This window comes from Kogia breviceps, chromosome 6, assembly GCF_026419965.1.
Source record: "Kogia breviceps isolate mKogBre1 chromosome 6, mKogBre1 haplotype 1, whole genome shotgun sequence".
NCBI classification, from domain to species: domain Eukaryota; kingdom Metazoa; phylum Chordata; class Mammalia; order Artiodactyla; family Physeteridae; genus Kogia; species Kogia breviceps.
In genome coordinates, this window is record NC_081315.1 from 127082277 (window position 1) to 127097605 (window position 15329).

At 40.9% G+C, this 15329-nt stretch overlaps 1 protein-coding gene across 3 annotated transcripts in view; it reads right to left on the bottom strand.

The window, feature by feature from the left end:
• Positions 1-15329, bottom strand: part of PRDM5 (PR/SET domain 5) — a 202102-nt gene that overhangs the window by 109213 nt on the left and 77560 nt on the right. For all 3 annotated transcript variants that reach the window (XM_059066317.2, XM_067036583.1, XM_067036584.1), the window contains exon 4: positions 1245-1419. In XM_059066317.2, the coding sequence (XP_058922300.1) occupies positions 1245-1419 (175 nt within the window). The remainder of the gene's footprint in view (positions 1-1244; positions 1420-15329) is intronic.

Below are 15329 nucleotides of genomic sequence, written 5' to 3' on the forward strand. Positions count from 1 at the left end.
AATATAAGCACGCGATTCATATGTTCTAAGAATCTGTGTAAGTTGCTGTTGACTCTTCTTACAAAAGTAATAGAAATTGATATTTTGCTAACTAAATAAAGAAAAATCAGGGCGGTAATAAGTAGGGAGACTTATTTTTAAGGTAAAATAGTGGACACAGTAATACCGTACCCTGGGGGCAATGTTGAAAATAAATACAAAAATAAAGAAAACACAGAATAGTTCAGAAATAATTCCCATCACCCCAAATCTGACATTCCAAACAGCGTAATGCATATTTGGAAAGACAAAACAGATAGCCTGTCCTCATCTTCCTTTTAAATACTCCAACTAAAATAAAGAAACAGAAGCATAATCTGGCAATACTGGGAATGCTCATACTTTTTCAGCCCATGACATACAGTTAGAATAGAAAATTCATAAAAGACATTAATACCACGGGGACTAAAGAAACCAGTGTCACTTCTGAAGTGGCTTTGTTAAGCAAGATGGAAAAATTCTCTAGAGTAAGTATCAGCCTTTTACAAAATGTGAACACACCCTTAACACCATTCAAATTTCCCTCAAACCCCATCAGGAGGAAAACACAACAGAAACGAGCCCTAATAGCAACAGATTATTCCCTGGCACATGACAAACATCTATCTAGGAGAGAGATGACATCTATCTCCTAGACTGCAGGGCTGGCTTAAGCAAGTCTACCTATGGTCATCCCACATTTTTGGTTACCCTACTAGCACAACCCAGCCATGCTGTAGGCCTCTAGGATCAGAACAAAGAGAGATTTCCAGATGCTCCAGATTCTCAAAGGATCTTAAGGGTGAGGCCCAGCAATCATCTCTCAGGGCCCAGCAGGACCTCTGCACTCACCTTTCCCCCATGTGCAGATGAGAAAGTCAAGTCTCAGAGTTAGTGACTTGCCTGGTTATAACATGGGAGAATGGCAGACTCGGGGCTAGAGGACAAAAGCCCTCATTACTAGCCACCCACCGGTGAGAGCAGTGAAAGCTGCGAGCTGCCGCTGACCTCGGCAGCCCTCCAGCGCACATCCATTGCCCACCCCAACCCACCGTTCCCTTCCCGCTGGAAGAGAGGCACACCACTGAACAGCCTCTGAGAGTTCTGACAAAAACGAACTTTATTCTGAGAACACCCTATGATATTGCAATTATAATCAAGCACAGTTCAAACTTTATTGCTCCTACAATTTTCATTCTCTTGGACCATCAGTTAGAGGTAAATACCTTTTCTGCCAGCTGTTGATTGTCCTTTAGAATTTTTACCTTCCTCTTCTTTGATCATTGTCATCATTTGCTGTTCTTCTTCATCGGCCTCCATGTCACTATCCAGGTAGCCAATCAGAAGCTCTGTATCTGTTTCTATATCTTCAATTGCCAAATAGAAAATGTTTTCTCCTTCCTGAGACAAAATTTAAAACATATGCTGTTATATGACCAATATATCTCAGTAATTTAAAGATAGTGACATTTATACCTGTCAAATGAAATAAGGATAATTATTTAAATTTCTAAAAGTTAAATTTTGCATCATTAATTGGCTTTATGCAGTAACACCTTGTGGAGGCCCATAAATGCAGTAGAAAATAAATCTGTTAAGTAATGGTGTCATTTCTGAACCCAGAGAGCAATGAGGTATCAATGATTTAATTATGATTAATATAAAATGCAAAACTGAAAGAAGAAGAAAACTTTCAAGTTGCAACACAAACCAGAGGAACTGCAAATGAATCCTGAAAGAATTTCCAAAAAGCTGGACCAGGAATAGAAAAAAGACTAGGTACCTGGGAGGTTCAAAACATTGACTGGGTCATCACGTGTACCTAAATCCCACTAAAATGACAGAAGAAAGAAGAACGCAAGTTCCACCATTAACATACCACCATTTTTTAGAAAATTCTAGAAGAAATTAGCCAGGGTTGCTAACGCAGAAGAAATCTCAACCCATAACAGACTGAGGAGAGGAATGCAGCAAAGAATAACCCAAGGAAACCCCAGAGAAACTTCATACTTGGAACCAACGATACAAAAAGCCCCTCTGGGCCTGGGGCCAATTACCAGGGAAGCCAGAATTGGGGGTTCTTAGCCGGCAGTCCCCAGGAGAAACACCCTGAATTGATGTCTTTTATACAGTTGAGGATTTGTTCTGGGAGGGCTCCTAGCTTGGCTGCTGAGGATAAAGAGAAGCAAAGCAAACCTGAACTGCGGTGGGCAAGTGAGGGAAAGAAGGACAATAAGCTCCACCCAGGAGTGAAATCCAATAAAGCAAAGAACACAGAACAAAGCCTCCTCTCCTTTGGCAATATCATAGCACCTAGGTGAGGGAGGGAGAGACAGAGGAGGAGGAGGAGAAATCTGTAATGAATGTATGCATGTATATACATGTATGTATACACAAGCAGAACCCCATGAAAAACTGGAAAATATGCATCAAACTGTTATAAAGTTATCATTTTGAGGCTGGGAGAAGTAGGAGTCTATACTGAATACTGTTTTAGTTTCTTCTTACAACAAAGATTAGTTTGCAATCTTAAAAACAACAAATATTAGAAAATTCCATGGATGAGGCAGAAATTATGACCACATTTATCAAATACTGTGTAAGGGAGGATTGATTCAAAAGTTCAAAGCAATGAAGCACATTTAACCATTAGCTGCAGTTAATTAAATGAAGTTCCTGTAATATCTTACAGCGTTCTTGGAAGTTCATGAATTTCATACCTCCAGAAACACAGAAAGTTATTTCTAATTAAGAACACAGTTAACTTCTAGACAACTGTTACTTTTAATGCAACAAAAACAAAAACTAATGTGGACACTCAGCAAAAGAAAGATTTCTTTTTCAGTTAACTCAGAAGCAGCACTTTCCAGGTTTTGGAAACTACTTGCTAAAAGAGTCACCAAGGCTTCCCTGGTGTCGCAGTGGTTGAGAGTCCGTCTGCTGATGCAGGGGACACGGGTTCATGCCCCGGTCCGGGAAGATCCCACATGCCTCGGAGCGGCTGGGCCCGTGAGCCATGGCCGCTGAGCCTGCGCGTCCGGAGGCTGTGCTCCGCAATGGGAGAGGCCCACATACAGCAAAAAAATAAAAAAATAAAAAATAAATAAATAAATAAAAGAGTCACCAAAGCAACAAAGGGCTCACCTAATGAAGATTTCAGAAAATAATCATAAATCTTAGTGGTTATCTGATCAATATCCAAGAAAGGTAACTGAAATGTCTTTCCAGCATATTAGTCATTAATTTTATAATGAATGACCTTCATAGCACCAAGAGAAGATAATAATTTTTAATTGTGAAACATGATAGCATTAACTTAAGCAGCAATCATAAGATACAACATGCCTATTTAGGGGTCCTGTAATAAAAGAAAATTTTAACATACCAGTTAAAACTTCAATTTACTAAAAGTAATGGCTGCATTACAAGCTCCAAGGATCAAGTACATGGTCTATCTGTATGCCAAACATGTGATAAGAGGAATGTCATGACAGCTATTGCTCCAATCTGTTTATTTAACGGAGGTATCTAGATCTCTCTCTACATATAATTCCTAGCACTACCCAGACCAAGATCCTCTTCCTTTTCATTTGCCGCCACAATAAAATTATTGTAAGAAGGATCCTGTTAAATGGCTTCCTTACTGATTTAATCACTCAACAACCTTTCATTATATTATTCTCCTTCTTCAAAACCTCTGATTGTCAGAACCTACCAGATTTCTAATCCCTGGAGCTCTCTCAAACTCTCTGGGGTGCTTTTCCCCACCTGTAGGTCCATCCCAGGCCCCATCTCCGGCCCTCCGGCAAGAAGGATTTAAACAGCGTTCACCCAGCACTACGGGACTGAGCATCAGCTCCCAGTTGTCATTAAGCTGGCCATGACCTCCAGCTTTGATAACTTCTAATATTCTGATCCTTAAATCTACTTCTCTTCATTTCAGCTATGGCTTCTGGCCATTGGTTTTGTGGCTTATTCCCCTGAACACAGTTCCTCCTAGCAGAATCACTCCTTGCATTTACATTTTAGGGATTGAGCGCCTTCCTGGGACTTTGCCTGGGGGCTGGGGTCCTGCTTATGGTTCCTGTCACGGGCTCTAGGTGACTTCGCTGAAAATTCAACTTTAATTGAAAGAAAGCTGTTCCACATCATGGTGTGTTCAAAAGCAAATATTCCTCAGTCACTGGTTTTCACTGTACTGGTGATCCAGATACAACAGAGAGAGTGATTTTACAACTGTTCTGCGTCTCCTGCACTATTGTCCATCATTATGAGTTTTTTTGTGTTTTTCAGCCTTGTTTCATTTTGCTTTATTTTATTTGTATACCGTCTCCGGCTAATTATGTCTACTGTAAGCTGTCTGTAGTATCAAAAAGTTACAACAGCCTAAACATCCAACAAAATAAGTTGAAAAAGAGTAAGTGTCTAACAATTGGCTTTAAAAGATTTATCAAATGTCATTTGCATAGAAAAAAAAACATATATCAATGTGCTCCCCAAAGAAAAAGATATGAACAAAGGTGTCAACAGACTTTGTTTCTAAACAGAGGAAATTGTATTTTGCATTGTCTCCTGCTAGTCCAGGTGTTTCAATGTTTCTAGAGATAACAAGTATTATTTTTGTAGTAAAAGGAAAAAATAAATAATAAACAAACCACATTCTGTGACACCAGGAATTGGTACTAAATAGTAACTAAGCGCTTTGGGATGGCCAGGGTTCAAGCCTCCTTCTATGATTAATCAGCTGTGGGAACTGAGCAAACAGCTTAATCTCTCAAACCACCAGTTTCCTCATCCATAAAATGGAGAAAATACTGCTGCCTATCTCATAGGCTGGTTGTGAGGATTGAAGGTGAGACTATTTGTAAAATCCAGCAAGGTGCCTGGCACAAGTTAAGTATTCATTAATGATAAGCACTGCTATCATTATTAGTATTACTATGAAACAAAACTTGAAAGTCAGTGATTAAAATATTTATTTCTCAAAATTCGTTTCAATTAGACTGTCACATAAGCTAAGTTGCTATGACAATGCTGAATGTCACTTGGCTGAACTGCTGTCAGCCAAAATGTAATTCAACTCCACTGCCTGCCTACCAGAGCTCTGAAATACCCTGGATTTCTGACTGTCATGCTCTGTTCACTCGCTCACGTGCTAATGTTTGACTCTGGTTTGGACCTCAGGTACCAATTGCTTGTCTGACCGATACTATACCTTAAGTGACCAACCACCTGCTTTCCCAGAGGGGTTTCCACGACATGCAGTTTTCAGTGCTGAAACTGAGAGAGTCCTGGGCAAGCCAGGACGGTGAGCCACTCTAGCTACACCCATCATGCTCTCCAAAGCACACTCTAAGCTCTCCTTAAGATTTCCTGGGGCTTCCCTGGTGGCGCAGTGGTTGGGAGTCCACCTGCCGATGCAGGGGACGCGGGTTCGAGCCCTGTTCTGGGAGGATCCAACTGGGCCCGTGCGCCACAACTACTGCAGCCTGTGGCGCCTAGAGTCTGTGCTCCGCGGCGGGGAGAGGCCGCCGCAATGAGAAGTCCGCAACAAAGAGCAGCCCCCTCTCACCGCAACTAGAGAAAGCCTGTGTGCAGCAACAAAGACCCAATGCAGCCAAAACAAACAAACAAATAAATAAAATTTAAAAAAAAAAAGATTTCCTGGGACTTCTCTGGCGTCCAGCGGTTAAAACTCCATGCTTCCACTGCAGGGGGCACGGGTTCAATCCCTGGTCTGGGAACTAAGATCCCACAGGGCACGCGGTGCAGCCAAAAAAAAGATTTCCTAACAATAATATTTACTGCCCCCCCCCACCACAGTATCCAACAGCTCAGGATTCTCAATACGTGGTACCAGTCCTGTCCCAAATACGGCTCCAATGGCTTACCAACTGGTAATAGAAACCCACACTTCATCCTCTCATCCCCAACTATCCTTCAAGTTAACCTGCCTTTTGTTCTACAGTCCAACTGGTATACGTCCTCTCAGAAAACACTGAACTCATTCCCGCTCAGTACAACCGCAAAGATGCCACCTGGCCTCCCGGCTACGACTCCTCAGCAGCGTCTGAGACACAGCTCACATGCACCCTCCATGAGACCTTTTCTAACCTGCTAGATTCATGTAGGTCCCGGGAGTTCTTCAACTGGACACTTACCTGTAATTTGCTTCTGTGGTTTTCACCAGTGAATCCATGTGATCGACGACACTCACGTGTTCCTCGTCTCCTCAAGGAAGTGAACAAGAATTGCCATGTATCCCCACCCACAGCATAAGCTATACTCATAACAGCTGCCCAGTATTTCACAAGTATGCACAGTAAAAGAGAACACTCATATGCTCGTGTCTGCAGAAGAAAAGCACTTACTACGAACAAGTTCACTAATATGCGCCTTCACTTACTTCTGGTGGGAGGCTATTACAGTAGGTCCAGGCCACGGACAGTGGGGACATGGGAGGATTACGGCGAGGGAACAGTGGCGATGCTGAGGAGCAGTCAGATTCTGAGTATGATCTGCAGAGAAGCTGACACCATTTCCCGACAGGCCGCGTATGGAGCGTGGCAGGAGGAGAAGGGTCAAGGAGGGGAACAAGGTGATGAGGTTTTCCCTCAAGGGTTCACAGCTGTTACTCTATGTAATAATAATTCTTCCTAAGGATTCAAACTAAAACACCAACTACACATTTTGGCTTTAAATATGTATCTTCTCTGTATGTATAAATGTATTTTCATGCTGTCCTTCACTCAGCGGCCCAAGACTATTAGTCAATTCAGCCGTTTTCAAGCTAATTACTATTCTTTCTTTCTTTCTTTCTTTTTTTTCTTTTGTGGCCTTACCGCTCAACCTGCGGGATCCTAGTTCCCGGACCAGGGATCGAACCCAGGCCCTCGGCAGTGAAAGCGCAGAGTCCCAGCCACTGGACCGCCAGGGAATTCCCTAAAGCTAATGTCTCTTCTTCAACAAATCTGCGAAGTAAGAGTCATTCAAAATCCCCAATGGAAAAAAATTTATTTTAGATAGTAAACTACTTGCAAAGCTCTTCCTCTGGACAGCCAATGCATTCTGATAACAAAAGCATAGAATTCTGATGTTTCTTAAGAAAGCTGAAAAAAAATAGTGGTGGCTTGGATTTTATTAGAGTCATCACTGTGATAATACCACGTATTATGGAGTTCCGATTTCCACACAAATGTACACACACAAAAACGTCTCTGAGAACTCTGATTGTCAGAGTTTCCGAAACCAACTTACGTGGTGAAGACAAACAAATCCAGAAAAAAGCAATAATCTGGCTGGGGTGGTTCAACAGGCAAGCCAGAGGTAGTGCCCTGTGGTACGGCCACTACAGAGCATTCTCGTGAGGCAGGGGGCTCCACCAAAGTTCGTATGCACTAAAAGAATCATTTCTGAATTCAGAAAGTATAGAATAGCCACGTGAACAGACGTATTCAACCGTCACGAATTCTGAACGCGTTAACTTAGTGTAAATAAAAATACCATCATCCACGGCAATATCTCATACCACACTAGGAACCTATCCTTCACTTACCAGCGTACCTTAGCACACCGACTGGGAGGTTCCACCACAGGAATCAGTCCGTGGGCAAAGGACTCCCAGCCCCCGCTCCAGAGCAAGAACCCAGGCCTAGGGAGGAGGACGAGGATAGTGGGATCTAGGAGCTGACACTGTTCTGCCACTGCCCGGCTACTACGAAGGCATCTATCTCCCTCATCCCTGGGGGCCTCAATTTCCTCAACCATAAAGCAGAAAAAGATAACACCCCGTCAAAAGACAGCTTTGGCTTTCCCACTCCTGGGCTCCTTCCCCTTAGGCAAGTCCCCTATCACCTCTGGAAAATGAGTGAGGTGAACTTTATTCTCTCATTCCTTCCAGAGCTGGATTCAAGCACACGTGAAATAAACTCACCCTCATAAGGGCCGAGTTAATGAATATGAAAGGGAAAAGTACGCCTACGTGCTGATGTGATCACGGCTTTTCCTCTCGGGCCTCACTCTACCGGAACGAATGGAATGGAGAGATCCATTTAACTGGGCTGTCAAGGAAAAGCTGGAATAGACAAACCTGTGAGGTTAGAGGGCCCCTCCTTGGAAATTCCATCAGTCAATGCAAGCCATCACTTGGTAAGATTCTGTCAATGTGACTGCTTCTGTACTGGGACCACAGTTAGGACCAAATAAACTAAACATGCCTTCCAGTCTAATCCTTTCTGATTCTACCACTATCTCAAAACGTTTACTCCTGGATATCTAGGAGATGTAACGAAATTTCCTATCTCCCTTCGACATCCAACATTATGTATAAACCTCAACTTTCTCTGACAATTTGCCCATTGTCCCTTCTGAAGTACCACGCCTCACTAGGATAGATTTCCTGAACTCATGCATTTGAGGTTCAGTTCTGCCATTTCTGAACAGCAAAAGTAACTGTCTCTTGTTTTACAAAGAAATACGAATCCTCACCGTGCGCAAATAAACATAACTCCAGAAGAGGCCATGGGTGACTTGGTATTTCAGCTGCATCTGTCTGTAACTTAACTTGGTATTTGTTTATTTGTTGGCAGACTGCTGTCCACATGTGGACTAAGTAAGAAAAACCACGACTTTTAAATTGGCAAAGGCCCAATTCACTGTACTGAAAAGGTAGTAAGCTGCGAAAATCCAGACTATCTAGCTAAGATGACGAATGGGTAATCAGCACGAAAGGAAGTATCTTCAAAGCAATTCTTGGTCTTACAAATTCAAACAATCTATACCAGTGTGGGGCGGGGGGAAGTTTGGACTTCTACTCAATAATCAATAGAAGTAGGAGACAGTGACGAAGGTGGAGAAAAGAAAATATAATGAAATAGTAAAAATTCTCTATTTAATATCCTGTCACCTAACTTTTCCTTACTAAAATCCTGAATCAGTCTCAACATCATTTCTATAGCGCTCCATACCCAAAACTAAAAAAAATCAGGAAAGAAAAATCATTTCCGCAGCAAAGTTCACCGACTGTATCTATTAATTTTGAACAATAAAACCAAAAATCCTTAGAATGAGACATAACTATGACAGATCAGAGCATTCCAATTTATTCACCACTCCCCCCCCCCCCCAGTAGGAGGACGGTGCTAAGCTGCCATGTGGCTCAGTGCTGCAGGTGGGGGGCAGGCTGTGTCAGGTTTGACCAGGTGACTTGCACTGACCCATGAAATGTGATTAGAAGCAAAGTGAACCATATCCAAGGGGAAGCTTTCAGAGCCATCGCATGTTTGGGTCACTGCTCTTTCCCCTCTGTCAGGAAAATGCATGTCCCTGATAAGGGCTGTTCCTTCAGACACCAAGCGGGATGGAGCTGTGGACAGAATCGCAGCTCCCAGCAGCCCATACTTGTATGCACACGAAGTAAATCTTCATTGCTATAAACCGCTAAGAGTTTAGGGTTGTTTGTTAGAGCAGTCTTCTTGGCAAAAGTTGACTGATACAATAATTTAAGCAAAATAACATTTTTAAAAATTATTTTGAGAGTAGGAAGAAAACATCTCGCACTCAAGGAAAATAGTATTTAAAATAGTGAATAGTGCAGGATAAGCTAATTTCATGTTTAAAGTGCGTTAAAGTTCCTATAAGAAAAATGAAGACAAATGCACATAAAATCGTCTGTTTTCTAATAGCAACTCATAATTAGCCACATAGCAAGAAAAAAATTTAATATGATTCCTAGGAACGGGATACTATATTAAACAAAAAATCAAACCTATAAGCAAAGAATATCAATTACAAATCACTAACATATATACGTATCTTTCTTTGAGGAGTTCAAGCAAAGATAGTAATGTTGGAAGCATCATAAGAAACAAATCTGACATCATAGAGAAAAAAGTCAAGAGAAAAGATGAGAAGAATAAAAAGAAAAAAAAGAAGTGATGTGATCCTAAGAAACTGGCTCTTCACAGAAAAAAAAAACCTACTATACCTCAGCTACTTTATTTAAAGATAAGTTATCAATATTGACAGGCCAAAAAATTCTAGAATAAGATAATGCTATGGAGAATAGGGTAGCTATTTTATATACAAGGGATTAGAAGGCATATTGTGTTCCTACAGTACAGTTGCTCTATTTTTTATATACGATGTTTAAAGGTTACTTTCCATTTACAGTTATTATAAAATACTGGCTGCATTCCCCATGTTGTACAATACATCCTGGAGCCGATCTTACACCCAATAGTTTATACTTCCTACTCCCCCACCCCTCCCCTTCTCTCCCCACTGGTAACCACTAGGTTTGTGGTTTATCTGTTGAGTCTGCTTCTTTTTTGCTATATGCCCTAGTTTGTTGTATTTTTTTTTCGATTCCACATATAAGTGATAACATGCAGTATTTGTCTTTCTCTGTCCGACTTATTTCACTTAGCATAATGCCATCCACGTCCACCCATGTTGCTGCAAATGGCAACATTTCATTCCCCGTTTTGCTCTATTTTATGTTGGAAATGCTTTTAACTGACCTTCAGTTAACTGATTGCCAGATTTACCTGACACTCTGCATATCCTAAAATCTGCCGAATGATGCCCGAGGCCACATCCTCTCAGTCAGCAGCCTGCTCCCTGGTTTGCCTGCACACTCCTGCCCTCCGTCACTTGATTTGCTTGCTTGAGTCCCAAGGGTCAGTTGTGTTTGTTCCCACACCGGTTTATGCCACTGGTACAAGTTACTGCAATTATGTAACTTAGCTAAACACTACAGAAAGCAAAAATATATGAGTCAGAAAAACGTCAACAGTTTCTAAGAAGATCAACTGAAGGTTTTGGAAAGACTTGCAGAGCAACCTGAGTGCAGAATCCTTCTATGTTTATGATTTCCTCCCATCTTTTATAATTGCTTTGCTTTGTGTAATTTGACAGTTTTTTTTTACAGCCTTACCTTTGTGTCTTTTAGTAAAACTGGATACTGTACAGAGTAGTTATGAAAAAACATATGGTAGCAAACTCTAGTGAGAGAACCTAAACGCAGAATCAAAAAGAATTTGGTCACAGATCAAAAACCTGGCAAATAAATGCATATGTCTAAAACAAGTTAAAATACAATGGTTGAAATATCAATTCTATGATCTTTCTTCTTCTACTATTTGACCAAGTGCTGGTCCACATCACATCAGAAAACAGAGTCTCACCCAAATTATTATATAAGCAAGCCGAAGCTATAGGTCCCCTAAACGTTCCTCCCTAACCATCTAGGTGGCCCCCCTCAAAGTATTTACCCTTGATCTGTATTTATTTAGCTGTATCCCCAACTGGGCTGTAAAGTGCACGGGGAAGGGACTATTTACCTGTATTATATATCAATTATCTTTCACCAAACAGTCATCATTCTAAACTGCATAAGCATTAGCTAAGCACACTCCCTTCTTCTGTCTCCTCCCTTCTCCAAAGACACCCAGCTCCCTGAGGGCAGGCACTCTAGTATATTCCTCTTTGTAGGAATCTCAATACTGATGCAACACCTTGCTCAGGGAAGGGTGTCAACAAAGGATCTGCTGAATTGAACTAAGTAAGAGGGAAACAAATGCAATTTCCTTTTGAATTAATAAGACAGTAAAAGCAAGAATGTCATTCAGGGAAGTGAAACTCACTACAAAAAGGGTGCTAGAATCCATTTCCCAACCCTAACAAATGCTTAAGAATTCAAAAGTTAGCCAACAGCTGGGAACACTTCAACCAACTGGAAATAAGGGAACAAATTAGTGCTCCCTAGAAAGAAGACCAGAGTCAGGCCAAGCATACCCCACTCAACATACCTAGAGTTAATTCAAAAACCTGTTAAAGAAACCGAATATTCATTCAACACATTTATTGTAGCACATAATGTGCACAGTACTGCAGAATACTCACATTCACAAGAATACCCATATTTCTTCCTGTCCTGAAGCACTTTAAATGCTCTCAGTGGAAACAGAACAAAATGGTTAAATTACAATAAAGCCCCAAAAGGGCCAAGACAGTTGTACAGAGAGTAGCAGCTGTAGAATTTTGGGAGGTAATTTCACAGCAGTGTTTGAAATTCACAAGCTGGATGGGTTTCCCGACAAGATAAGATCATGAGAAAATGGGTTTATTGAAGTAGGGAAAACAACATCAGCAAAGTCACAGCATCACAGAGGGTATATTTGCGCTATGAAAAGAACAAACCTAGCTAGAACATTGGGCATTACAGGAAAGCTGCAGTAAACTAGACAGAAAAAGCAGCTTCAACACATGGAAGTACTGAAAAGTTAGGCATAGATTAAACATGCCCTGTGAATTACAGCATTTGAGGAAAATAACAAGGCAACCACAACAGGCTGACGTGACAGAAAAAAGACTGAAAGTAGAAAACTGTAAGTTTTTTTTTATTTGATCAATGTGATGGTATAGTTCATGTGTTAACTTGGCTGGACCACAGGGTGTCCAGATATGTGGTCAAACATTATTCTGGGTGTGTCAGTGTGAGTGTTGTTGGATGACATTTACACGTGAATCAGCAGACTGAGTAAAGCAGACTGCCCTGCACAGCGTGGGTGGGCCTCATCTAATCAGTTGAAGGCTTGAACAGAAAAAAGGCTGACCTGTCAGGGAGTAAGAGCCATTTCCTTCTGCCTGACTGCCTTCAAAGTGGGACACTGGCTTTTTCCCGACTTTGGACTCAAGCTGAAACATCGGCTCTTCCTGTGTCTCAAGCCTAAGGGCCTTCAGACTTGAACTACACCACTGATTATCCTGGTTCTCAGACCTTCAGACTTAGACTGGAACTAGAGCATCAGCTTCCCCTGGTCTCCAGCTTGCTGACTCATCCTGCAGCTCTTGGGACTTGTCAGCCTCCACAATCACGTAAGCCAGTTCCTTATAAGGAATCTCTTTATATATATATATATATATACATACATACACATGCACGCACATACATCCTATTCATTCTGTTTCCCTGGAGAACCCTAGCTAATAAAATCAAATTTAAAATTTAAGATGTTTGTTATACTGTTACAATAGAATCTATATGAAAAACTAAAGTACATTTGAAATACCTTCTGGTGAAAGAAAACATATTAACCTAGATATGAGTTTTTATTTTTAACTAAAATGAAACTGCTGATAGAGATAAGTAATTCATTTGAAAAAAGAATTTTTTGAGCACTTTACGTACCAAGAACTATGCAAGGACTAAGTATAATGCAGTGAAATAAAACAGATACAGTGCCTACCCTCAAAGAGCTTACAGACTGGGAGTGGAGTCTGCCATGAATCAACCACCAGAGAAATGCAAAATGACTTGATAAGTGTGAGAGCAGAGAGGGACACGGTGCTACTGCAGCATGTAGCAGAGAGAGCTCACCTCCTCCAGGGTTAAGGGATGGCTTCCTGGTAATGTGATAACTTAGCTTGGATTTGAAGGACACAAATAGGAAGAACCCAGCAAAGGGAAAATGCATGTGAGAAGCAATTGAAGGGACTCAGACATTTAATAGCTGGCAAAAAGTATAATGTGCCCAAAAAAGAAAGAAAGAAAGAAAGAAAAAGGCTGGTTAGGATGGTAGGTGGATTTGGAGAAGCCAAAGGAAGAGATGTTTCAGGATTGAGGCACTTGTCAGCAACACCTAATGTTGCTGCAAAGATCTAGCAAAAAGCCTTGAGTGGCTTAGTGACCTGAGAGAGAACCAGTGGAAGGCTGAGGGAGGAAGAGGTCTGGTGCATGTGGGCTGAGGGCACTGGTGGTGAGAAAAACGGAGACCCGACATATGGACAATTCAGGGAAGGAGAAAGGGTCCCTGCTGGAAGGGAATACGGAATCAAGAGGGAAAGACTTTGAACAGAAAGAGAAACCTGATGTTTTAAAAGCAACGAAAAGAATCCTGTTGAGTGTGAGCGGGTAAAATATCAAACGGAGAAAAGGGATAACCTACATTTTAAGTGTTCATCAGGAGGAGATACACGGGTGGAAGACCTGTTCTTAAGAAAGAGGAGGGACCCTTCTCTATGTGGGAGAAAGGAGAGAACAGGTGCGGCTGTAAGTAGGTGTGCATGTTTGATGGCAGAAGTTGCAGAATCTGTAAAAGTATCATTTATATCACTTTTCTTAACATTCACCAAAATAAATGAAAAATGTATCTTCTTAGAACATCTTTTAAATTTTCAAGTATTTACACACATTAAAACAGGCTACTTATATCCTTTTACAGAAGCATACTCCTGACTACTGAACCCCCAAATCAAGTGTACTCAATCTCAAATAACTTTTGCCTGTGATTTCTCCTGTAAGTCTCACAGTTACATATTTCACTAATTTTGGCAATAGGTCAACTGTAAACATCTCTACAATTTCATTTATTAAAAATGTATTTAATGACTAAATGGGTAAAGGTGGTCAAAAGGTATGAACTTCCAGTTATGAAATAAGTCTTAGGGATACAATGTACAGCATGGTGAACAAAAAGAAATATTATTTGAAGTATATTCGTCACTGCTTTAAAATGTGCATGTATTCCTCTGAGTCTGCTAGATAAAAACTGGGCTCAGCAACCCTCTCTCTCTGGGAGAACCTGGATACCAAAATGGCATGTCCAACTAACTGGGTCAGAAAGCTCTGCTCTACCACTTCTAGGCTTTATAAACTTGACCTCAGCTTTTTCATCTGCAGAGTGGGTATAATACTACTACTTTTGGGGGAACTGTTGGAATTAAATGAAATAATGCTGATGCAAAAATTCTACCAATTTTTATAGTGGGCCAAAGTCGCACAGTTTGAAATCTCATTTCATAAGCATGGATAATCAGTTTTTATTTGTTTTGTTTTCACTTACTGATTGACTTTCTAGAGGTAAAAATATCGTGGGGTTTCCTATGGGTTTTAGATGATGTCAACAGACTATTAACATATGTGTTACCCAACAGCAAGGTGCAAAGTATTTCAAGGGATTATTATGAATCTCCCTTAGGTACAACATGACATTAGTCCTACTGGATTGAAACAAAGCAGAATATATTTATAGAAGTTTAATGCAAGCATATAAATGCTTGATAATAAGCATCTTAAATCTGAAAAAGTAGAAAAATAAAAGTTACATATAAACACACTACATTCCAAAGTCTAGAAATGGGCACAGAATTAAGTCACATAGGGAAAGCTCTCAAAAGCCTAGCTGGCTTTACATGCTATTGCTTGAAGAAAAGTAGGGTGAATTCTCAGCAAGAATGACCATGTGCCTTTTTGTTCCTGTCTCCTGTCTGAAAAGCTAATAGAACAGACAGATGTGTAAACCACCATA